The 26,712-nt window shown below is 40.1% G+C and overlaps 2 protein-coding genes across 2 annotated transcripts in view; one reads left to right on the top strand and one right to left on the bottom strand.

Annotated features, from left to right (window-relative positions):
• The window catches only part of RSL24D1 (ribosomal L24 domain containing 1), a 922,223-nt gene that overhangs the window by 353,806 nt on the left and 541,705 nt on the right, over positions 1-26,712 (bottom strand). The window lies entirely within an intron of this gene.
• The window catches only part of UNC13C (unc-13 homolog C), a 375,739-nt gene that overhangs the window by 102,822 nt on the left and 246,205 nt on the right, over positions 1-26,712 (top strand). Inside the window, exons 7-8 of the mRNA XM_050968692.1 lie at positions 9,673-9,892; positions 25,190-25,417. Coding sequence (XP_050824649.1) covers positions 9,673-9,892; positions 25,190-25,417 — 448 coding nt within the window. The remainder of the gene's footprint in view (positions 1-9,672; positions 9,893-25,189; positions 25,418-26,712) is intronic.

Here is a 26,712-nt window from a genome sequence, read left to right as displayed (position 1 = left end):
GTAACTACTCAGGGGAAGAAAGTGGGGGTCCTTTCAGACAGCTCAATGAAAATGTCTGCTCCATATGTGTCGGCAGTCGGAAAAGTTTAATACAGTGTTAGGATGCATAAAGAATAGGATGGAAAATAATACTGCATGTATTATAAGGCTGTTATATGGCTTGAGCTCGATATCTGTTTTCAGTTCAAGTCAGCCCTTATCAAACAATGTGTACCAGAAATAGAAGTCTGAAAACAGATGACAAACATGATTACAAGCATAGGAAGACATCTACATGATGAGAGAATGAAAAGGTTGTCTGATAGTTTTAGAAAGGAGAGGAATAAAGGGAACCTGTTATATGACAGTTATATAAAGAATGGTATAGAAAAGGCAAACTGGGCACATATGGGGGACATACAATAAAACTGAAAGGCAAAAAATGTAAAACTTGATAAAAGGATATACTTTTCTACCCAATGTATAAGTAACCAGTGGAACTCACTGCCACAGGGTATCATTGAGACCAAATGCTTAGTAGGATTGAAACAAGGAACAGACATTTACATGAATAGTGGGAACATCCAATTATAGACAGGCTGAAAGTTAATGAATGTGTAAACCCTCAATCTTTAGTGAACAAGACATCCATTGGTTGACAGGAGTTAGGAAAAAGCTTTCCTTATGGGCAGGTTATCCCCTTATAGGGTGTTTTACAACTACTTCTGAGGTGTCTGGTACTGACCACTGTTCGAGGCAGGATACTGGGGTGGCTGGACAACTGGTTTGATCCAGAAAATTCCGATGTTTGACTTTCAACTGATGATTTCCACCTAGAATAAATTGACACCTACCTTCCATAAATTAAACTCTGGGGATAGACTGTGTATAAGGATTGGTGCCCCATGCACCTGCTACAGTAGTCAATACATGTAGTCTATGACCCTGCCAGCAGGTAGGGGATCTTGGGGGACAACTACTGCACTGGGAGGGTGCAAAATAAACTTTATTAAGAAAATGCAAAAACAGGGAAAATTCAATAGTGAGGGGTATGGGGTTTGTTAAGGTAGACATTTGGGGAGGGGTTTCTTTTAGTAAATAGTATAGGGGGTTTCAATAGTGGGGTACAATACAGTGGGGTACAATACAGTTGGTAACCAATTAACACTGAAGTATAAATGTAACAGGTAGCTAACAATTTCTATGTAAAGGGTGTGTCACAGCAGCATATAACCAACTAACAGTTATGGGTAAAATGTGTTAAATAACCAACAACTCTAGGTAAAAATGTGTCACAGTGGTGTAAATGTAAAATGTGAGGTGTGTCAGAGAGAAAAAGGGTAACCAATGGGGTTTTATGCTAGACTTCAGTAATACAATTGAGGTTTGGCAGCAGTAGGAGCGGGGTGAACACGTGGGGGAAGGGATTAAAAGAGAGAGGGAGAGAGAAAGGCAGTGGTAGAGGAATGAGGTTGGGGGATGGGGGAAGAGGAGCACGTGGTGGAGCAGAGACCAAAGGCAGAGGCGCTGCGGAGGGAGATTTAAACTCAGGGAGACACAGAGAGCAGACAGGCTGCAAGTTTAAACAGCAGAGAGACTGCAACGAGTGACTGGGGAGCTCGGGGGGAAACACGGGCAAGCTTGAGGGGGAGGTTAGGGCAGCGGGAAGACAGACAACCACAATTATACAGAAAACAGCAAAATCTTATTTATGATCTAACTTAACTAAGACTACACAAATTAGCAAGTAACAGAACACAATGCAACAATTCTTTTTAAACCTAACTTACAGAGCACAATACAAACAATTCTTTAAACCTAACTTAACCACAGCTATGCAAAATGAAATTACAACTTATCTAGACTAAGAACCTGATTCTAATAGGTGCACCTTACACTATGCCGATTCTTTGATCGGGAGGGGGAGCAGTTCCAGAGGGCAAGTGGTGCTTGCCCAGGGTACAGCCCCCGGGGGGCGGGGGTGGCTGCAGCAGTGGGGCGGCTGCAAGCCGGCGGCCCAGGATACAGTCCAGGAAGGCACAGCTTAGCAGCGGCACAGGCTTATTTTTAGCAGCAAAGGCGCTGCGGAGCAAGAAACAGATTACAGATACAGACCAAGGAGTTAGCTTGGGTCTGTCTGCTGGGGAAACAAGGCCAGCAGCTAGGACAGGGGGAGTCTGCAAGAGGGAGTTCTTACCAATCCCCAGGACAGCAGCAAGCACAGAGGCAGGAACAGCAGTAGCATCGGAGGATGGAGAGAGGACTCGATTCGCTTACAATAATCAGGAGATCTCCAGACACAAATTCGTTGTTCGTGGGAGGAGAGTTTAAAAATGGGGTATGCTCAAAAACAAATGAGAGTGGGGAGAGGGCCCCCCAAAGACCCCTAGCTGATCAGACCAGGTGGCAAAGCAAGGACCTTTTTCGAGGTCTGATCAAAAATGTCCAGCTTTAAAGGCAAACTCAGGCAGTTTCCCTCCAGTACTTTTGATTGGCTCCTCTTGATACAGGGGAGGAGAGAAAGCAGGGAAAGACTACAGGTAAGCAAGCATAGGCATGCCTGGGCATGTTCTGAGCCACAGGTATGACTCATATGCTTAATTAGGTGGCCACTTCAGGTCTTGCATTTCTGGGCAGCGCCCCCCACACCGAGCCCGGGTCTGAACAAAGGAGCCACACAAAGAAGCAAGAAGCCCCCTCCCTAGGCAGAGCAATGGCTCCAGTTAGTCTGTACAAGCCACTCCTATGAATAGGGCTGTGACTTTAGTTAGCACAATGACCGGGAGGGGCACAGGACAAACAGAAAGGAGAGAGGAAAAAAGGAATGCAGCAGGGGGACAGCTGTAACAGACCGTCTAAAGCCCTGATTCAGCAGAGCACTTAAGCATGTGCTTAATGTTGTTAATGTCACTGAGACTTAATTGTGTGCTTCAAGTTAAAGCATAAATTTAACTGCTTTGCTGAATCAGAGCCATAGCACTGTAGGTTTGTGGTATGTTACTGATGCTCAAAATACTGCTAACTGGAAGCAAAATTATTTGTTTTTGTCCTTAAAAGGAACAGAAAGTTCAAAAAGCATGTGACATAATGCTTGAGTGAAATTATCTCAAATTGTCTAAGAAGAATAAGTGGATAATTTTTTTCAGTATTGGAGGATTTTGCTGTGTATTAACAGTGCCTAGATATTGCTGTAATTGGAGCACTATAAATATACATAATAGATCAGGACAGAATACTATTACAAATGAAAGCATTCTGAGGATCAGATAATAAGATATATAAAATTATCCTTTTGCTACATGTTAAATAGCACAGAATCCATTTAATTCTTGTTATTGTTTAGCAGGAGACTGTTCTTACCAAACATATATACACAAATATCATTTGTAATATAGGGCTGTAAAGCAATTAAACATATTTATGATTTAAAAAATTAATTGTGATTAATCACACTATTAATCACGCTGTGGAACAATATTAGAATACCATTCATTTAAATATTTTTGGATGTTTTCTACATTTTCAAATAAACAAGAGGTGAACAGCATTATCTCCCATAAATGTAAACAAACTAGTTTGTCTGAGCGACTGGCTGAACAAGAAGTAGGACTGAGTGGACTTGTAGGCTGTAAAGTTTTACATTGTTTTATTTTTGAGTGCAGTTATTTTTTGTACATAATTCTACATTTGTAAGTTGCACTTTCATGATAAAGAGATAGCACTACAGTACTTGTATGAGGTGAATTGAAAAATACTATTTCTTTTGTTTATCACTTTCACAGTGCAAATATTTGGAATACAAAAAAATATAAAGTGAGCCATGGATACTTTGTATTCTGTGTTGTAATTGAAATAAATATATTTGAAAATGTAGAAAAGCATCCAAAAATATTGAATACATTTCAATTGGTATTCTATTGTTTAGCAGTGCAACTAAAACAGCAATTAATTTTTTTATCACATGAGTTAACTGTGATTAATTGACAGCCCTAGTAATATTATATTGTCCTTTAATACATATGAGTAAACTTTTTATTTCAATGGCACAACTTGCAAACCAGTTATTCAGATAAACCATATTTTTATGTTCAAGTTTCCCATAATAGCCTGATGCTAAATCATAAAAAAATGAAACATGGATTATTTGGCTTCTGTGCTATTTACTGCAAAGCAAAAGGATTATGTAAAATGTGTTCTTTTAAGAACTACTACAATTTATTTTGATTTCTTTACACAATGTAATGATCCAAATCTTACAAATGAAATATACCCTGTGAAAATCAATGGAATTGAATAGAGTGAAAGACACAGCAGGATTTGCATTGACATAATTAATCAGATCACATGTATTATAGCAATAAGTCTGCAAAGTATCTTCAAAGACACGGTCTTTTCTGTGAACTGTGTTTAATCAACATCCTGTATAAATTCAATTGGAGATGTTTTTGAGGTTTTCTTTTTAACCTCTTGTCATAAACAGATAGCTAAGGGTTAATGTCTCTTTCACCTGAAGCACCTGACCAGAGGACCAATCAGGAAACCGGATTTTTTCAACTTTGGGTGGAGGGAATTTTGTGTCTGAGTCTTTGTTTTCTGTCTGCCTGCTTTCTCTGAGCTTTGGAGAAGTAGTTTCTACTTTCTAGTCTTCTGTTTCTAAGTGTAAGGACAAAGAGATCAGATAGTAAGTTATATGGTTTCTTTTCTTTGGTATTTGCATGAATATAAGTGCTGGAGTGCTTTGATTTGTATTCTTTTTGAATAAGGCTGTTTATTCAATATTCTTTTAAGCAATCGACCCTGTATTTTTGTCACCTTAATACAGAGAGACCATTTGTATGTATTTTTCCTTTCTTTTTTATATAAAGCTTTCTTTTAAGACCTGTTGAAGTTTTCTTTACTGGGAAATTTCAGGGAAATTGAGTCTGTACTCACCAGGGAATTGGTGGGAGGAAGAACTCAGGGGGAGATCTGTGTGTTGGATTTGCTAGCCTGATTTTGCATTCCCTCTGGGGGAATAGGAAAGTGCTTTTTGTTTCCAGGACTGGGAACGGAGAGGGGGAGGCACTCTGTTTGGATTCACAGAGCTTGTGTCTGTGTATCTCTCCAGGAGCACCTGGAGGGGGGAAGGGAAAAAGGAGTATTTCCCTTTGTTGTGAGACTCAAGGGATTTGGGTCTTGGGGTCCCCAGGGAAGGTTTTTCAGGGGGACCAGAGTGCCCCAAAACACTCTAATTTTTTGGGTGGTGGCAGCAGGTACCAGGTCCAAGCTGGTAACTAAGCTTGGAGGTTTTCATGCTAACCCCCATATTTTGGACGCTAAGGTCCAAATCTGGGACTAAGGTTATGATATGGTGTGCAGTGGTGGGATAGACAAAATCCAGAAGCCAGTAGGAATATTATTTTTTTTCTTTTCTCTGCTAAGGGCTTTTTAGCAGAGAGAAACAGTTTGGTTTTAAAAGGGAACCAGAGAGAATTTTTTTTTCTGCTCTCTCTGGCAGTTTGTGGCTTGCATGTTAAGCAAGAAATCATTAAGGTGCTATTAAGAGTCTTTTGTCACACAATAGCACTCCCATTGAGAGTCATTACCAGCACTATATATATGCAAATAAAGTGGTTTTTCAGGTTTACTTAACATTGAAGATTAGCTAAAGGCACTGTTGCTAGGCAGACTCCAGGAGGCAACAGAGCCTGCAGTTCAGAAGATAAACACCGGAGGGCACCCCAACACAAGAAAACCGGAACCATGACTTCTAAGGCAAAAATTGAGGCCGAAGGACAAGTCAGAGAAGCTGAACACAGGTGACAACTGGAAATAAAACAAACAGAGATGGAAATAAGAGAGAGAGAAAGAGAGGCAGCCTACCAAAGAGAACAGGCAGCCAAAGAGGCGGACCACCGCCGAGACATGGAAAAACAACAAAAAGAAATGGAAAAACAACAAAAAGAAAATGAAGAGAAGGAAAAACAGAGAAAACATGAACTGGAGTTGGCAAAAGCTGGGCTGCATGTGCTAGCCAACCCTAACAACCCGGCGCCAATTATTGCTCCACAGCACCGGAAATTTCCCACCTACAAGGCAGGTGATGACACCGAGGCCTTCTTGGAAAATTTTGAAAGAGCCTGTCTTGGGTACAACATCCCCGAAGACCAGTACATGGTAGAATTGAGGTCACAGCTCAGTGGACCTTTAGCAGAGGTGGCAGCTGAAATGCCTAAGCAGCAAATGAATGACTATAAACTTTTTCAAACCAAGGCCAGATACAGAATGGGGATAACCCCAGATCATGCCCGTCGGCGCTTCAGAACCCAAAAGTGGAAACCCGAGGTGTCATTTCCCAAACACGCCTACTACATTGCAAAAAACTATGAGGCCTGGATAACAGGAAACAACGTTCAAACCTTGGAAGAACTGCACCTGCTCATACAAATGGAGCAGTTCTTGGATGGTGTTCCTGAAGACATCACACGGTACATACAAGATGGAAAACCCAAAGATCTCGCTGAGGCGGGGGAGATTGGAGCCAAATGGATGGAACTGGCAGAAAGCAAGAAAGCTACTGTCAAGGGGAACGATTACCCCAGGGGGCACACAGACCATAAACCCTACAACCGAGGACAGCCAAAGACCCCACATACCACCCAAGTAAAGCCACAGACACCCTACTCTTCCACCTCACCAGTCTCCAGTAACTCACCAGTCTCCAGTAACTCACCTCGGCCCAGTGACCCATCAGATGGAAGATGCTTTAAGTGTAATGAACTGGGACATATCAAGGCCAACTGTCCCAAGAACACCATGCGAGTGCAATTCATTACACCACCATCACACCAAAGATCCCCAGGCCCAGATGCCTCTCAAATACCCTTGGAGCGAAGGGAAAATTTGAGAGTGGGCGGAAAGAAGGTTACTGCGTGGAGAGACACGGGGGCACAAGTGTCAGCTATCCACCAATCCTTCGTCGACCCCAAATTCATCAACCCAAAGGCCAAAGTTACAATTTACCCCTTCATGTCACAAGCTGTAGACTTGCCTACAGCTCAACTGCCTGTCCAGTACAAAGGCTGGTCAGGAATGTGGACTTTTGCTGTCTATGACAATTATCCTATCCCCATGCTACTGGGGGAAGACTTGGCCAACCAGGTGAGGCGGGCCAAGAGAGTGGGAATGGTTACCCGTAGCCAAACCAGGCAAGTTTCCAGACCCATTCCTGTTCCTGAACCGTCCACAGAGGCCCCGTCTGTGTTAAAGTTATAGTAGAGACGGGTGTGATGGCATAAATTATTCAAAACAACAGTCTCATTGGCCACAGCTGCTTGCCTGCCCAACCAATACCAGACACCAGTGACTCGTAGCCATCGCATAGGTTTTAAAGAGAGATAGGTGATCGCTTTTCAAATGTGGATGGGGATTTTGTCCAAGCATAATGGAGGAAGCACAAAGGTATTTATGTGAAAAAGCAGGCAATCAAGGCTGGTTTCATTGGCAGAGTGAAGGTGAGGGCTTAACGTCACAGTGAAAAATTAGATTTTTGAAAGGCAGAGTAAGGATCTATGTTGGAGAGCATTAATAAGGATGATGAGAAGTTTGCACATGGTGCATTGGAGAGCAGGGAACAAACAGGAAGACATGAAGAGGGGGCAAGATGGCTTCTTGCAGTTTTTCTGACATAGCTCATTATTCTTTTCAAGCAATTAGGTGTTTGTTTTTTTAATTAACCTCGCCTCCATAGCTGCTACAAATCGGGACAGCTACCTTGATGTCAGTGAAGCTAGGCTGATGAATGCCAGCTGAGGAGCTGACCCAAAGAATTTAATACAGAATTATATCCCTGCTGTAAGATTCACCAGAGGTGGTGAGACTTCATCAGCCATAATCACAAGTGTGTGTGTGTGTGTGTGTGTGTGTGTGTGTGTGTGTGTGTGTGTGTGTGTGTGTGTGTGTGTGTATAAATACACACAGAGAGAGAGAGAGAGAGAACATATGGCTAAGCTTATGAGTCATGACCCACCTGGTGGTGGTTTTTCTGCTGCAGTAGAGAGCTGTCATGTGATGGCACTGATTGTGTAGCAGTGATACTAGGTGAGCAGTCTAGATATGTGCTCCAGAAAATGTGAGACTGTTTATTATTGTCAAAATATTCCAAGTGTTATGGGGAAAATATATATCCAGCCACAAACAAAAATATCTTCCCTTCTTGCCTCATTCAAAATGTTAATACCCCTCACTTACAGATACATTTATCAGAGCGCAGATGGCAGTAAGTAGCATTAAAGATGTGAAATCATCAACAAAAACTTAAATTCATGTGGTGAAATGAAAAAAGCTTCAGTTCCAATCCTCTTGATCTCTTCTTTGAGCCACATTTAATACATAGGTTTAATATTAAAATGGCTATTTCCCATTCCAGACATAGATTCCTATCTTGTCTCACTTCCATACCCTCAACACACACTCTCTCTCTCGCTCACTTTCTCTCGCTCTGTATTTTTCATAAGCAAACCAGCAAGATAACTTGGTGCCTCATTTGCCTGTGTTTACCAAGTCTTCGAAATATCCAGCTTCCCTCCGCGCTGTCTCTGAGACGACTGTTCCTCCTTCACAATAGATTTATTTCACTTATATAGAAACAGACAAGACTATAATTCTTAATATGATGCTGTCAGCCATCTGCAGTTAATCAGAGAAACAAAGTTGGGGCCTAATCCTGTATGGTGCTGAACATCACCTGAGAGCTACTGAATTGCCTCTGCTTCTACTGCAATCAGTGGGCCATGGGAGCACTCAGTACCAGGCAGAGCAGATGTTAACACACAAAGCTAAGTAAACTTAATAGCAGAGGATGTTTTATATGGAAACATATAGAGTTTTATGGCCTTGTTTTATATGCAAACCTACAGGGGCTCGTTTGTAGTGTTCAACAGGCTTTTGGCACTAACGAGCTGCAATTCAGCTTGTTTGCAGTGCTAATTAGTGTATAGTTGATAACTTTTGTCCAGAGGTGGTCACGAGCAGCAAAATTTGGATCCTGATCCAAAGCTGCCCAAGATCTGAGTGTTCAGTTCTGGAGTTTGATTTGGACCCACTCCCACTTCTGAGAAAAAGAGAGTCTTGACTCATAAAGGGAAAGTATTAGATTCAGTACTGTGGGAAAACCGCCAAAAATGGAACTCATGAAAGATGCCCACTTCAAGCCGGTGGGGAGACAATACAGGAATGAGATTTAAGAGAAGGCACTTTCTACATAATAGAGAGACATTCCATGCAGTGTATATAGTCAGACAAGTTCTTGTAGGAAGCATATAAATATTCAGGAGCCCTATATTTAAGGTAATTGCTTAAAATAGATCTGCAAATATCATGCTAATGAATTTTTGCATTTTTGCCCTAAAGATGAAAAAATGAATTATACTGGACTCTGTGTTAAAAATATAATTGACTGATCGAATACATCTTAATGCTTCTGTAGATGTAATCGGTTAAACTAGGTCATCCAGGCAACCTGCTCTTCAAAGTACAAGGTGACATGAGTAAATGAGTATTTTGCTGAGGACTATGTAATTTAATTTATAATCTGATATTTTGTAAAGTTATGATGTTCGTAAAATACATTTTAACTGTAGTTCACTCATGTGGAAGAACTTTGAAATCTAAGATGCCTTTTATCGATTTTTTCCCCCCCATTCCACCCAACAGAAAATGCATGTTTTCAAAAAGACATTGCAGGCTTTAATCTATCCAATGTCATCAACCACTCCTCATAACTTCGAAGTGTGGACGGCTACAACTCCCACATACTGTTACGAATGCGAAGGTCTCCTTTGGGGCATAGCCAGGCAAGGCATGAGATGCACTGAATGTGGTGTCAAATGTCATGAGAAGTGCCAAGACCTCCTAAATGCTGACTGTTTGCAGAGTGAGTATTTGGTGACAGCTGATTTTTTTACAATGCTTCATGCCTGTTGACATACTATATATTCTAGCAGACCCCCGCTGAAGGGAAGGGCCAGCTCCTCAGTTGGTAAAGTCAGCGGAACTATGCTGATTTACACCATCTGAGGATCTGGTCAGCCATCAAGAAGAACCGGTTGTTAGTTTGGTTTGGTCATTTGAATAATTTAGTCAATTGCTTCTGCTAAATAATGTCTTATGACACTGATATATTGTCAACTTTCTTTTTCAAACAATCTTACCAAAAGGAATTGAAATTGTGTGACATAATGCCCTGTTCATTTTGTTTCATTCAAAATCAAAAAAACTCAGAACAAAGTTAAAAATGAAAATGCTGCTGCTAGTGATTACAGTCACAGTAATGTACTCTCTGCAATCATATTCCCTCATTAAAATTCTCCCTGAGTAGCCATGGTGAAAATATGTTCATCATAGTCATTGGGATTAAAAATTGGGGAACTGAGCCACAAGTCCACCCAATTTAGGCTTAATCAATTTTCACCTTTATCGATACAATTTCAGACAGAATTATTGTCATTTATAGTGTCTGGAGGTACATTTGTGCCAGACAGATAATAACAGACAAGACAGATTTGATAAATGGTCCCCTGTTTACTACATTCGGGGACAGAAGCAAGTTCTTCCATCTTCCATGATAGTCATCACCCTCTTTGACCCCTAGATCTGGTCCTTTCATCCCATTCTTCTGTTTCTGGTCTGGTTTCTCCAGTTAAGGGCCCATGTTCACTTAGGCCTTTTCTACTTTCCTACATTGCTACATTACAGATTGCTTAATCTTTATCTAATTGGCTTTTAGTGCATTAACCCATACATTACATGTGCGCAGGTTTCAGTAACCCAACTTTTTTCCTTATGGTTTTGCAGTTTCTGGGTCATGGTTTTGTGTCACCCTGCCCTGGCTTTTCCCAGAAAAGAGAGGGGAGTATTTATCATTACATGTTTGTGTATCTTTTATTTACATCTTTCAGCATGACATGTTACCTTTGTTCTGTCAGCAATAACATTTTAAGAAGATTAGCAATGCTATGTAAAAGAAGAACTGGGAAAACCACACTTATGCCAGAGAGGACTTGGCCTAAATGTTACCTCATCTGTGCTCATTTACTATACATAATTACAAATAATTAAAAATATAGCTATCAAAGCTCTTAATCTTACCATTAACAATTTTTCATTTTATATTTCAATGCTATAAATCAGTATATGTTATTCAGTGCTACCCTTAATCTATTAGAAAGGAGGAAGGGGGTGGAAAATATGATTCTTTAATGTCAGCATTTCTTATATGTTTCTTATATGTTTCTTTCGAAGTCCAGTTTTATTTGTGAATCACTACTAACAAACTTCATTAGAAATTTGTGTGAATGCATTTTTTGGGGTATCTCAATTTTAGGACCTTTATATTTTGTTGCTTTCAATTGTACCCCAACAGTAATAAATAAATATGAATGTACCAGCTGTAAAAATGATGAAATTCTCCCATTGAGAAATCTGCTATTTGGAGTGGTTGTAATGAAGGAATCTTAATGAATACATGCGGCCTGATACAATGAACATTATGTACCAGTTAGGTGCATTTTCCATAATATGTATCTGCAAAAGTACAGTGCAATTAAAATTGCAAACCTCTTTGAAATAGTGGTTAACTCTCTGCCGCAGTGTCTCAGGGGAAAGAACTCAAAAAAGAAGCAGAAAAAACAAAATAATGCAGTAAAAAGTATCTCTTCAAAAGAGCATAGTGCTTCTATTTACAGAGAAAATATTAGACAGGATGATAGTACACAAGTATTTTTCAGCCCCCTTTCCCTTTTTTCTATTATTTGGCATTGTTGCCTCTATTAATTACAAAATGTTTATCATCATAGCAACTCTTGCAACAAATACATTATTTTTTTAATCAAATATTTATTTATAATGATCTATTTATGGAAATAACTGCTTTCTTGACCTTATAATCTAATGGTTTCAGTACTGTTTTTCCCCTCTAAGATAAGGCAAAAGCCTGTTATCAGCAGTATTTAAGAGAGATAAGGAAGTGCTGCATACAATTTCTTTCTTTTCCCTCTCAATCCACTCAAGCTCTTAGTAATTTACCTTATTTTACTGGGATGAAACTCATTAATAACACAAAGGGATATTTCATTGTCATTTAAAACTCAACACCCTTATTACAATCCTCCTTGCAGATTCTAGTTTTGGTAACTCCCAGTCCTGTGTTTGGGATTGGGATGAATCAAAGACCTCCCACTAATGCACTCTTACCACATTGGATTCCTGCCATCAGGAATACTAAAAATTAATTTGGATAATCCCCTGCCAAGTGATAAGCCATCTTCAGATAACTGATAGAAAAGCTGCTGAGCCCGTATCTGGTAGATGCACTCCATATTTACAAGCATAGTAGGGGACTATACTTTATGCCTCTGGTTCTAGTGACTAACCTTCCTTCATCCCCAGAGTGAACTTTGCTACCCTCTTTTGTCCCTTTTACGGCCCAATTGACTTTGGCCACCCTGAGCATCCCTCCCAAAAACTAACTTGGGAACATTTTTAGATCATACTAAATTTGGTAGTGTTTTATACCCACTATGCATTCTGTGCAGTGCAGGGCAGTAGGGAATCAGGACCTGCCACCTTTGTGACTTGTCAATTCTGGGGCTGAAAAGAGACTTTTTTGGCCCCCAGTATATGTTATAGCAGCCTAGGGTTGCTCTGTCTTATGCATAGCCATCACGTCCTTGAGGGACCATTATAGCAGCTAGGTATAGCCAGAATATATTGATGTTCCAGCCATACCCTCTCTCTCCTAGCCATACTCTCTATGCCATGGGTTATGATGCTGGATGGCATAGAGCCGTTCTTCAGCTTTACAACACCCAAGGATTCCCACTACGCAGGGGGAATTGCCAGCTGACCAGATGCACAGACTCAAAGGGGCCATAGCACTATGAAGAATTTGCAAATCAAACAGTGCCTAACCTTGGTTCATATTATGGTTGAAACTGAGCTAGTAGCAACCTTGTTTTCCGCCTGTATTGCTAGTATGCTTTAATTAAACAGTATGAAAAGAAGGTTGGTTGGTTTGTGCTGAAAGTCATGTTATAAAACTATGAATGGTGTGGACTAGAGTTGCTTCTGGCCTGGTTTCAAGTTTCAACCATGTTTAATGTAAACAGGATGCTAACAAATAAGTCTTTTAACAAGTGTGCAGAACTTCTGTTTCCTGGGCAGTACATGCCCTGAGTAAGAGGAGTGTCTACTCTTTAATATATAGCAAGTGTCAGATCCTGTCTACTCTCATTTGACCAATTGATGCATTTGATTCAAGCAACATTTTAAGACTCCATCTAAAAATAATTCATTGTGTATTAGACCATTGATCTCTTTCAGTTCTGTGTAGTGATTTGATGTAGTAGGTCTATTGGGAATCACTTGGCTTATACTGCTCTGGTTTTCAAGCATAAAAATGAAATAAAGTTGCTGTCAGGTTGTCATGCTGCTGGCAACAGAATATGTACAAGTAATTTGTCGAGTAACTGCTTATCACCCTCAATGCAAGAACCAAGCAACAATGAGCTGCCATACTTAAAATTTTAATTGCCTCTTTTTCCATTTTTATTAGCATTGGATCCAGATCGCACCCTCCCAAAGAAAAGCCAAAAGGCCAGCAATAGGCAAACTCCACAAAGTGCCCGTCATGGAATTTTCCCTAGATTGTTCTATCAGGGGCATGGGGTTCGCCTTCTAATAGAATAGGCGGGGGTACTAGAACCAGAACTTGCAGATCTTGGGAGATCCTTATGGATCTTGGCAGGTCTAATAGAAGCCTGTCCCATCTGCATCTGCTTCAGGGACTCTTGTATCACTGAGTTTGGAGCCCTGCTGCCAGGGCTTTTCACACCTACCGCTAGAATCCCCACCCTCTTCTGTGGCACTGAGAGGACTACACAAAAAGAGCAGTGGGAACAATATTTGTCTCCTACAAATACTATGCATGGATCTTGGACCTTGGGTAGAATCGTATTCCTGGTCCCGGAGGAAAGGATGTCACTGCTGGATGGTTGTACTCCTTTTTTGCATTGGAAGGCGGAACTCTACATGCAGATCTAGGAAGGCAGGGACAACATGATCTAATTGTTTAGAAGCATTTTTAGCTTATATAAGAAAAAAATATCATTGCAGAGTAAAAGGTTCACTCCTTTATCTGAGAGAATACATATTCAGAACATTTCAGTTTAACATTAATTGAAGTGAAATGATGGGCGATCACTCGTTACCAAGTATGATCATCTTCCATGGGAGTTATGGGCCCTCAGGTGGCTAATAAGGCCAATCCTTGAACCACAAGTCCTATTACAATGAGGGCAGGAGGCTGTTGACCATGACTGGGGACCAGTCTCTCCTTCCTCCTGCGCCTCTTGTCCTCTTCTGCTTGTCGGTGAGCAAGTTCAAAATGCAGGGGACCATCACGTAGGAGTTCACTCCATTTTAAGTGATCCTGGGCAAGTGTCTCCCAGGTATCAATGTCAATATTGCATTTTTTTAGGTTGTCCTTCAGCAAGTCCTTATAATGCTTCTGTTGTCCACACACGTTACTATACCCTTCTTTCAGCTGAGTGAACAGGACCTGTTTTGGGAAGCGATGGTCTAGCATCCGGACAATGTGACCAGTCCAGTGGAATTGCTGACGGATGATCATTGCCTCAATACTGGTAGTATTTGCCTCTTCCAGAACACTAATAATGGTGTGTCTGCCTTCCCATTTGATCTTCAGAATCTTACGAAGGCAGCGTTGATGGTGCCTCTCAAGGACTTTCAAGTGGTGTCTATAGGTTGTCCATACAACAGTGTTGGGAGAATAATGGCTTGATAAGTAAGAAGCTTGGTGTCTGTTTGAATGTCGTGATCTTCAAAGACCTTGTGCCGTAAATGAGAAAATGCTGCACTGGAACAGCTCAGGCGATGTTGAATTTCTGCGTAAATATCTGCCTTGGATGAAAGATGACTTCCAAGGTACAGGAAATGATCAACATTCTTCAGTGCCACTCCATTGATTTAGATAGATGGGGCATGTAATACCTCATTTGGAGAGAACTGAGAGAGCACTTTAGTCTGCTTGATATTAGGAGTGAGACCAAGACATGCATAAGCATCTGCAAACACATTCAGGATGGTTTGAAGATCTTTCTCAGAGTGGGCAAAGATTGCATTGTCCTCAGCATACTGAAGTTCCACAATAGATGTTGTGGAAATTTTACTCTTGGCTTTCAGCCTGCTAAGCCTGAACAGCTTTCCATCCATTCTGTAAGTGATTTCGATGCCATCTGTAAACTTCCCAGCAATTAGGTAAAGAATGACAGCAATAAAAACCGCAAACATTTTTGGAGCAATGATGCAGCTCTGTTTGACTCCTGTTGTACTTTGAAAGGTTCACTCTGGGAACTAGTGCTGCTCAGAACAGTTACTTTCATGTTATCATGAAGCAATTTTAGGACATTGATGTATTTATCAGGACTTCCAATCTTAGAAAGTACAGTCCAGAGGTCACAACGATTCACGGAGTCAAAGGCTTTAGTTAGATCAATAAAAGCCATGTATAGTGTTCAGATTTGCTCCCAAAACTTTTCTTGCAGCTGCCGTGCTGTGAAAATCATATCCGCAGTTCCACAACATGGTCAGAAACCACTCTGTGACTCTGGTAAAATTTCTTCTGAGGGGGCAGAAGACGGGTTGCAAGGATCCACACCAGAACTTTGTCTGCAGTGGCTAGGAGGGAGATACAATAATTTCCACAATCCACTTTATCCCCTTTCTTGAACAAGGTGACAATCAAGGCATCCCTCATTTCACTGAGTAGCTCCTCCTTTATCCAGATTTTAAGGATAAGCAGGTAAAGCTGCTGAATTAGCTCTGGTCCACTGTTTTTGAAAATTTCAGTGGGGATCCCCTCTAGACCTTCTGTCTTGTTGTTCTTCATCTGCATGGTAGTATTGTGCATCTCATACAAATTGGGAGGGTCTCTGAGCTCGTCCCTAAATGGTCATTGAGGGATTTGCTCAAGAACTTCATCTACAACCATAGAATTACAGTTAAGGAGATCTTCAAAATGATGGCTTCATTGTCCTTCAGAAATGTGGTTCCATCCTTAGAGCGAAGAGGATTCATACCATGACAAATTGGCCCATAAACAGCCTTGGTGGCACTAAAGAAACAATATGTATTGTGGATATCTGCGAGATGTTGCAGATCTTGCACTTTCTCAGTCCACCATTTGTTCTTAAGTTCTCTGGTTTTACGTTGTACTTGTGCCCTCGCCTTGGCATGGGCTTCTCTCTTTATATTACAATTTATGTCATTCTGCCAAGCACAAAATGCCATTCACAGAGACTTTTCCTTGAGAAGCTACTTAAGAACTAAACAAATTTGCTGTCACTGTACATGGTAGGAAATTGCAGTCAATTAGGCTATTTGTGTGCTTGAAGTTAAGCATATGTTTAAATGCTTTTTCTGTATCATGGTCTGAATTATCAGTATCTTGCAGTATTGAGCCGTGTGTATGTGTGTGCGTGAGGATGGGGGGGTTCCTACTTAAACTTTCTTACACCCAGCTGCTGGTGGTTTTACCTAGGACGTTCCTCTATTGAAGTGCCTCCGTGCATACACCCTCTAAGATTCCTTTTCACTCAGTTCTACTATTTTACTCTCATTTATCAACTTGCACCACTTCAGACCTCACCCCTGCATCTGGATTGTTACCTGTAGTTGTTAGTGGGCCAAATACATCCCTAGTGTGGATCCGCTGAAATCTAATCCTTTGTTTCTCAGTTTAATAATTGTTTACATTTGAAATTAATTTCAATTTAAAGGTTCAAAAATAATTTTTGGCTTGACTTTTAGGCATAATTGCTCTATAACAAATGTTACACCACAACTACATATGCACAAACATTTGGTAGACTTGTTTTTAACATTTACACATGGTACAAACTTCTAGAATTAGACGGTAGATATAATAATAGTCTGGATTTGTTTTTTTACATAGACTGTCAATCTGTCTATCTGTCCTTTTATTTAATAGATTTTATGGTCAGAAGGCACCATCTTCTGTGATATACAATACAGGCCATACAGTGCAGCATTTCCAACCTCACCTAAGTGACTTAAGAGCGCAATCCCATTGACTTTCAATGGAGAGTTGGTATGCTGCTCCGATAGTGAATTACCATCACTATCTAAGCTTTACTGACTTCAATTTCCAGCCATTTTCTCTTGTTAAGCCTTTGTCTGCTAGATTAACGATCCCTCCACTATCAGAAATCTTCTCCCTATGCAGGTAATTGTGAACCCTGATCAAGATGCCGCTTAACTTTTTTAATAGCTAATTAGAGTGAGCTCCTTTAGTCTCCCATTGTTATTAGAAGGCATGTTTTTCAGACCACAAATCATTCTTGCTGCTCATTGCTAAACCCTGTCCAGTTTTCCAACATCTTTTTAAACATGTGGATGTGAGAGCTGAACATGGTATTCCAACACAGGTCTCACTGCTGCCATATATATAGAGGTAATAAACCATTCCTGCTTGACACATCCAAGGACCATGTTAGTGAGGTGTTTTGTTGTTGTTGTTTTGCCACAGCATCATCCTGGGACCTAATGTTCAGTTGATACTTATGCCATACATATCACCATGCTATCTGAGCACTTGGCAAAATTACAAACCTAAAATGGGCACACACATCTAAGGTAAAGCGTGTTCCTCTTTGATTACTCTGCTTCCTCTCCTAGGCAAGGCATAGGCAGTTTTGATCAAGTAAACATCTACAGTGTAAGCAATAAACAATATAAAAATTAAATCCACATAAAGGATCCAGTCTTTGATATTTTTGGTCCCCTGATCACACTTTTGGGTGCTTTAAGTGCCCAGATATCAATTTTGGCTGCCCATGTGTAGATCTGAGTACTCAAATGCAGGCTTTGGATTCTACTATGCCACCTGTATTTGAAAATTAGGTCCTTACACAATATGTTTTTTAGGTTGAACAGAAATTTTAAAGGTTCATCACTGACATGGAATCAGCCAGCAAAGAAAATTTTAAATATTTTTCTCAATTCAGTGAAAATTCCATGCTGTTTTTTGCCCCTATGTGTGTGTGTGAGAGAGAGAGAATGAAGCTGCAACTAGCAGTATTGAAAAAGGAAAGGCCAGAGCCTCAGTTGATTTGACCTCAGTGGAGCAACACCCATGTACATAGTCTGGGAATCTGGCCCATTGTCTCTCTTTAACACCCTGCCAGACAATCTGTCAGGCTAGCAATCTGGTGATTGCTACGATGGATTGCCTTTCGAGCAGCGGCAAGTTGGTTTTAAGTGCAGATTGCTGTCCACTAGAAGTGAGTTCAGAGAACAAGCTCAGTTGGGTCAGTATTACAAGATGGTCCTAGACTGATGTTAAACAATAAAATCAGGGCTCTGTTGATTAAGCTGCTCATCTTTACCAAGATGCTGCTTTCAGAAGTAGTTATGATATTAAGTCAGAATTGATCTCTGTCACATTGTTTGTTGGGTAAGAAGGCTTTGTTAATTTTATTGTACAATATAGTTCACTGTATTGTCTAAATGACTCTAATCAATAATGCATGGACAGGGCTGTTGGTGGATTGGCAGTATCACAGGATGTAACAATAGTTTCATTAAATTATGCAATACAGTTTGAAAATTGTAACTTATGTTAGTTAATGCATATTTCCAATTTTATCTGGATTGCCTGGAAAATAAGCATGAGTTTTGAGAGTGACCCATTACTGCCACATTGAATGTATCCATGATTTATTGTTACAGCAAATGATTTCCTCAGTCTGTGCTTATTAATGAAAGGCAATGATGGAAAATGAAGCATGTTGCTTTTTTGATCTCTAGCAAAAAGACATATAAGGTCAAAGGTATTGTATTTATCACATTGTCAAAGCATTTCAACAGTCATCTTTCACCTCCTCTATACAATCGGAAATCACTTGAGGTCTTTTCAGCTGGTATTTGTTTTGTATTGGCACTTAACTTTTGTGTGCGTAAGGATTTTTTTTTCTAAACATGTCTACTGTTTCAGTTTGAAATCTTTGCTCACTGGAATTTGTCTTCATCATTCAAAAACTACGCATTTGTCAGTACCAGGCACAGAGATTCTCAGGAATTCTCAAGATAGAGAAGCCATAGGAGATTATGCTACCATGTCACATACCCCATGGAATTCAGCCTCTGGCATTCCACTCTCACCTCAGCCATTGCTTTTCCAATCTTGTGCAGTGGATCAAGCCATGCCTCCCATATGGCCATAAATATATCTATGTCTTTGCTGCTCTGTAAAGTGCCTCGCATCTTTCAGGCACAATATAAATAATAAAAAAGAAAATAGAAGATGATTAGCTCAAAAGATTCTATAAGATTCCAATGAAGTCCCCATGATAGAAAACCCTTTCAATACTGTCAGACAGACAGCCTCTTCTTGAGTCATGACAACCTGAGAGAGCTTTAAAGAAAAATGCCATCAAAACAAAATGGTAGCTCTTGATAGCATCATGGAAAAGGAATTATACTCCAGCAGATTAAGCACGGAGCTGGAACTCCCAAATTCTAATTGCAGAGCAAATCATTTAACCTCACTGTGTTTTACATTCACCTTGTGTAGAAAGGGAAAAATAATACCTTCAATACCTCCTGTGATGGGTGGGGTCACAGAGAACCCCTTGGGACTGCCACCTGATGTGCTGAGACTACCTCTGAGCCCATTTTCCCTGGCAGCTTGGGACTTCAGTACCCTGTCTTGTTGAGCCAGACACACTAGCCTGCTGCAAACACAGACCCAGGTCTGAACCACGTCCCCCAAAAGCCATAGGCTTAACTGAAAACAGCTTAAAAAGTGCTACTGTCTCCAGCACCCAGATGCCCAGTTTCCAATGGGGTCCAAACCCCAAATAAATCCTTTGTACTCTGTGTAAAGCTTATACAAGGTAAACTCATAATTTGTTCATCCTCTATAACACTGATAGAGAGATATTCACAGCTGTTTGCTTCCTCGGGTATTAATTACTTTCTCTGGGTTAATTAATAAGCAAAAATTGATTTTATTAAATTAAAAAATTAGGGTTTAAGTGGTTCCAAGTAATAATAGACAGAACAAAGTAAATTACCAAGCAAAATAAAACAAAAACACACAAGTCTAAGCCTAATACAGTAGGAAACTAAATGCAGGTAAATCTCACCCTCAAAGATGTTATAATAAGCTTTTTTTTCCACAGACTAGACTCCTTTCTAGTCTGGGCCCAATACTTTCCCCTTGTTCCAGCTCAGGTGGTAGCTAGGGGATTTCTCATGACTGCAGCCCTTTTGTTCTATTCCACTCCTGTATATGTCTTTTGCACAAGGCGGGAATCTTTTGTCCCTCCTTCTAAATGGAAAAGCACCAGGTTAAAGATGGATTCCAGTTCAAGTGACATGATCACATGTCACTGTAAGACTTCATTACCCACTTGCCAGCATACAGGTATGCAGGAAGACTTACAAGTAAACAGAGCCATTTACAACCAGTTGTCCTGGTTAGTGGGAATCATCAAGATCCCAAGCCACCATTAATGGCCCACACTTTGCATAATTACAATAGGCCTTCAGAGTTATGTTTCATATTTCTAGTTTCAGATACAAGAGTGATACATTTATACAAATAGGATGGACACACTCAGTAGATCATAAGCTTTGTAAGAGACCTTACAAGAGACCTTTGCATGAAGCATATTCCAGTTACATTATATTCACACTCCTAAGCATATTTCTATAAAGCATTATGGGGTGCAACGTCACACCTCCATGTATCCCCTCAGGAATTGTATGAGGAAGGCTAATTAGATAATGTTTGCACAGTGTTTGGAATTGTAAAAGTGCTCTACAACTGCTAATAGTCCTGATGATTCTGCTGCCCTCAGATATTGTAAATATTGAAAGAGTTCCTTATGGCGGAAGGCCAGCTCAGATGCCAGAAGACCTGATCACCAAAGATTAGAAATAGAAAAAACAAACAAAACCAGCTACAAAGCATTGACTTTGGTATTCACCATACAAAGCTGCCTTATCAGGGCAAATGATCTGGCTCCCTTTTTGTTATGTGGAATAGATTTCTAACAATATTTGCATGCAGTCATTATTCTTACAAACTAGCCTATTTCCCTAGGTAACTAAATAATGTGACTTCTTTATTTGCAATGTTCTATACGTTTTTCTTATACTAATTATATTTGAGGTTGTATAGTGTATTGTAACGTAACCTCATCTATTTAACTCAGGCAAAAACGGCACAATTATAAGGGCTTCCAGTATATTTTTAGTAAAGCACTCCATCTTTTTTTCTTGAAGCATGGGAAATGGACAGGTCTCCCCAGCTGGCATAGAACTAGGATTAGGTGGCTTTTGAGAGAAGCATGAACAGCTGTATAATAGATCCCTATACAGAATAGACACTTATTTGCTACATTTTATAAATGTGCTCATAATTTGGCTCCCTCGTATTCATTGGTTTCCTTTATCCAATGCAGACTGCAACCGTTCCCTTTTCTCCAACCAGTGTATGAATTTCGAAGTGCCTAGAGCTAAAACTGGCTATGGAGGAGAGGTTTGTGGACTGTGGCTATAAAAAGCCTGAATAAATTACTTGCTTCATTAAACAGGCACCCACATTTTCTGGTTCTGTGAAACTTTTAATCCTTTATTTTAAGCAGCCATGTCAGTATAAATGTACCTGAAATAGCAACTCACTGTTGCCAGCAGCGTTAGACTGAGTGTTCTACATTATACTGCCTGTGTTGTACTGAAGTCTGCTGTTGTAAGGTTATATGAGTAACTCCCTCCTGGGACCCTCATGGGGGGAAAAAAACATGTATCTGAGTTGGAGAGTGCAGAAAGCAACATTTTAAATAAATAAATGTACATTGGGATAAATGTCAGTGGAGAAATACATAGCCAGGGTCCAATTCTATCATTCTAATTCAGGCAAATCTCCCACTGAAATCAAAACTAGTCTTACCTGAATAAGGAATGAATAACTGCAGAATTTGGTCCACGGTATTCAATAGTATGAATCGACCATCAGTAGCATCTATTCCCAGAGGACCTATCGTGAAAACAAGTGATGTGTCTATTACATCACTGTTTCATTGGTTAGAAAATCTTCTTTGTATTGCTCTGTCATCTTGCCATTCTTGACAGTCTCCATATGGCATACACACCTGTGATGTATCCTGCTCAGTGATCCCAGATATCTCACCTCTTTGCTGCTATCATTTTTAACATAGCATTGACCACCTGTTTCTTGTGGCATTCTGCTCACAGATGTGCACTATAGAGTTTGAAATGCCATGCCCCCACTTTCCCATACCCTCCTCAGAGCTACGTTTCCTTCCTCATCCTCATCCTCAACCTCCACCTCACACCTTACTCTGAGCTGAAAAATAAACCAATTCATTATCAGACACCTAAAACGCTGCTATGTTACTCAAGTACAATATGCAGTGATGAGGCTGGCTCTCAGCAATGCTTTCATCAGATAGAAAGGAGAGGACTTTACAATGGCGTTGTTAGCTCTGAAGTTCCACAGTGATCAGTGCATACATTTAGAAAAATAGATATCTTCAAAGCCCTGTAACTTCTCCATTCATGAATTACAAGTTCAGCCTTAAGCTGTGAAGAATTTTTAATGATGCCCTCCCTGGCCTTGTGACTCTGTTTAGGCACATGTGTCTATTTTATGTACTGGGGCAACTCTAGCGGTTTTGCTGCCATAAGCAAACCTGCAAATGTCCCTGCCTACTAACCAAGTCACCTGAACAAAGAGATGCTGAAAGTTTTGCTCCTCCTAATATTCTGTTTCCTTCCTTGGCCACTTTCATTGATTGTAGAATAGAGCTGGCCCTGCCCTACACACATACTGTGTATAAATTACAATCACATAAGCAGTATCCTTTGGTCTTTTCTGCCACCCACCCACAGTTCGGGAAATGAACAATAATGGGAGTTATGTTAGAGAAAGAAACTTTCTTAGGCTCTGGTTTCAGAGCTTTGGGACACATTGTGCCCTGCTGCTCCTCAGGTGCTCAAAGTAGGAAGGCAGTGGAAGATACAAGGAGTCCTTTATAGTTCTCTGCCACAGTAGGGCCCATCCATTTCCCTATACTATAGTGGAATTCAAGACATGGCCAAGGAGAAAGCGAAGAGGTAGGACTATGCTCACCTCTATACATCGGCTAGCAGAACTGGAGGAGGTATGCTGCACCCTTCAAAGGGGTATGGTGTTGAGAGCTCTGTCTCTGCATGCTGTGGAGCATGAGGACATAGCTTGTCTCCTCCCTGAGATGAATGTCTCTAGGGGCTCCTGTTGGGAGGAGCAGCTCCATGTCACCCTATCAGAGAACTGTGCCTCAATTCAGCTTTTAGTGTTCAGCTTTCTTCCTTCAACTTTTCTTGACATTGAAGCCTGCTGTAATGTTACATTTCTGTGCTAGTTATGGATGAGTGCTATGTGACAGCTAAACAGGGCACAGGTGGGCTCTTTCCCCGAAGTGGCCCCATGACACATATGGTCCATCATTAGGTTTCCATTCAGGAGTTACAGACAGTTGAAACAAAGCAATAAGTTTCTTATCTTTCTTGTGCCTTCACTGCTTTTAATAAAGAGCTTTCTCCTATTTTGACACATGCATGTACAGATATGTCTTCAGCTTGCTAGCCCATCCTGGGGAAAGATTGCAAATCTCTATTTTGAAGCTGGCACCTGGTTATTGTGACAGCTGAGAACAGACTAATGAAGAGTCCCATCGTTTCTGAGTGTGATGGTTAATAATCATCCTTCGATTTATTTTTTATTAAAAAATTCAAGGATCTGTACCTCCTCCTATCCCCCTCCCAAACCATACTTCCCTCTGCTCTCCTAGAGCACCATTCTTTGCAAAATGTCTCTACATTGTCCCATTGGTACAACTCTTGGAAGAAACGACATATCCTGAATAATTTACCCAATTTCAACCAGAAATGAATCAACAAGGGCCAGATATTGGCCACTATTTCAGAGGCCCAAGGGGATGGAAAGCTGGCTTAAGGAGCCAGCAGGAGAGTCTATAGTTAACATGAAACCAGCTCGCCCCGCTTCTGCTCATGGCACACTGAGCTTTCCAGTGGCATCCTTAGTTGGAAGGAGATGTGACCAGAGTGTGTTGCCCTCCAGTGTTCCTAGATTGGCCTTCCTGTGCTGGCTCTTGGGAGAAGGGGCTGTTCTACCTGGCACAAGATAGAGCAGCCCTAAGGCTGTAAGCATTCAGGCTCTGCGTTGACGGAATAGATTTTACCTGGCTTATGTGGCTTTTGGATATGGTTTTGTGGAGATGCTCTGCCATGAGGGGATGAGGAGACACTTCCTCAAGTGTATACAGTGCCTGCAGAATCTGGAATTTACCTTTGAATTGTCCTGAAAGCATCGGAAACTGTTCATATTTTTTGCTCTCTGATGAGAGGGGTTTATAATGGAAACAGTGACTGTTAAATTTATAATTGTCCTGCAATGCTATAATAATATTTGGCAACTGTAATACACCAAATAGTCTGTGCCTTGAAAATCAGGGTTTCCCATTCAGCATAGAATTTCTTCTAGCTTCTTTTATCAGTCTACCTAGCAAGTAGAATTTTAATAATTCTCTAAGGAAACTATACAAAAAAGGAAATATAAATGCTATTATATTGAGTGCTCAGAAAGGAAGAGTAATATTTAAAGTATCTGAAAGAGTAATGTCTTTCAGACAGGATCAGATCCTGAAAACTCTAATATAGACAGACAACTTCCCCACCACTGAGTCATTTGACGTATAATCTTTCTCAATTATAGAGGCCACTTAAGACCCATTCATCACCTAGTATTGCAAAATATGAAATACTCTACTTATCAGTATCATCTCAGGTAAAATTGTTATCCTAGCCTTCAGTATAGAGAATTACATCACAGTGGATGTCACAGCAGTTCCCAAATACAATTTCTCTTGTGTGATGGCACCTTGGCTTCTAGTTTGTAATATTTGGAAGAGCTATACTCCAGTATTGTACCTAATATTGGCTAGGGGTTATAGAAGTGAAAACCAGACATGATAATGTGATGTGTTACCTGCTCCAGTGTTTCTTTGAATACATTGATCACTTCATTTATTTTAAAACTCAGGAGCTGCAGAGAAAAGTTCTAAACATGGTGCAGAAGATAAGACCCAGAATATTATTACAGCTATGAAGGAAAGAATGAAGATTAGAGAGAGAAATAGACCAGAGGTATTTGAAGTGATCCAGGAAATGTTCCAGATTTCCAAAGAAGATTTTGTGCAATACACAAAGGCAGCAAAACAGAGTGTGTTGGATGGAACATCCAAGTGGTCAGCAAAAATAACCATCACAGGTGAGATTTTTTTTTTTTCATATTGAAATGTTCTCTAGTTGAAAGAAGCTCTTTCCTCCCCAGTCCTATTGCTACAAGTTAGTGTTAATAGAATATAAGATGAAATTCCATGTTAAATTTTATCTCAGGGGTATCTATAAATAGTTGGTACAATAGCATATTAACTGGAGCTTGAGTAATAGTCACGGAAAATCCTGTACTCTGTGTAGACAATGTCAGTAAAATAAATGCATATTTCCTTCAGACATAAATAACTCCTTCTGTTTTAGGACGGGAAGATAACAAACTGTTCTTTTTTCATCTGTTCTGCCTCCTATCAGCACCTCCTGTGCTTGAGATTTTGCTAATATTGATCAATTGCAAGAGTTATAGTTGATGATCTCCTTTATGTGTTTTTAATGACTGAAATGCTAAGAAGCTAACAATTCCAACCCCTTTGGTACGAGAGTCCCCATCCATTTTTGTTTCTTGATTAAGATTGCGTTCTAGCTAAGTAATATTCATCTAACACATCTGCTCAAAACTGCTGTTAACTGTTCTTAACCTTTGAATTTGGCCAGCTGCTCACAAAGATTCCCATTTTGCATTAAAGCTCAGGAATCAGGAATTTATTCCTTATATATTTTAGTTTCTGAATTCAAATATCAGCACAGGAAACTTAAATATAATAAGTGGTTGCACAAGCTGACCTCCAGCGTACGATACGATTGCACGAAATAACTTAACTACAAGTGTAAAGAATTAAAAGCTAGTGATGTGAAACATTAAATGCCCTTGAATTTGATTAGATTCAACATTAATTTAATTTAACTTTAGTGTCATTAAAACTAATCCATATTCTGATTTTAAAAGTGAATAATGCATTGCGTTCCTCTCCAGAATTTTGATATACTGTCATAGGGGATCAGAAGATAAGCTTTGAAACCCTTTCCAGCTTTCACCACTCACTTGTGACTACAATAAAATAAAACAAAAGTTTTGCTTTCTATTAAGCATTAATGTATGTGTTAGTGAAACAGATATAATTAATTTTTTTACCCATTAATCAATTTGCAAACTGCTGTGCTTAATTTAGTCCCATGTGATCAATGTTTTTTACATGCAGTATGCTGGGTTTTTCTAACATGGTTCACAATATACCTTCAAGAGTATTGTGATCACATATTATATTTTTTCAGTGGATCAAAGATCCAAACACATGCATAGTGCTGTAAGACCCGGGAATGTCCTTATTACTGTTTATGCCTGTGAATTAAGCAGAATAGCACAGCCAGCATAGAGGTGTGAAGTTATCT

Source organism: Gopherus flavomarginatus, chromosome 9, assembly GCF_025201925.1.
Source record: "Gopherus flavomarginatus isolate rGopFla2 chromosome 9, rGopFla2.mat.asm, whole genome shotgun sequence".
NCBI classification, from domain to species: domain Eukaryota; kingdom Metazoa; phylum Chordata; order Testudines; family Testudinidae; genus Gopherus; species Gopherus flavomarginatus.
This window is presented reverse-complemented; position numbering and strand designations above follow the sequence as displayed.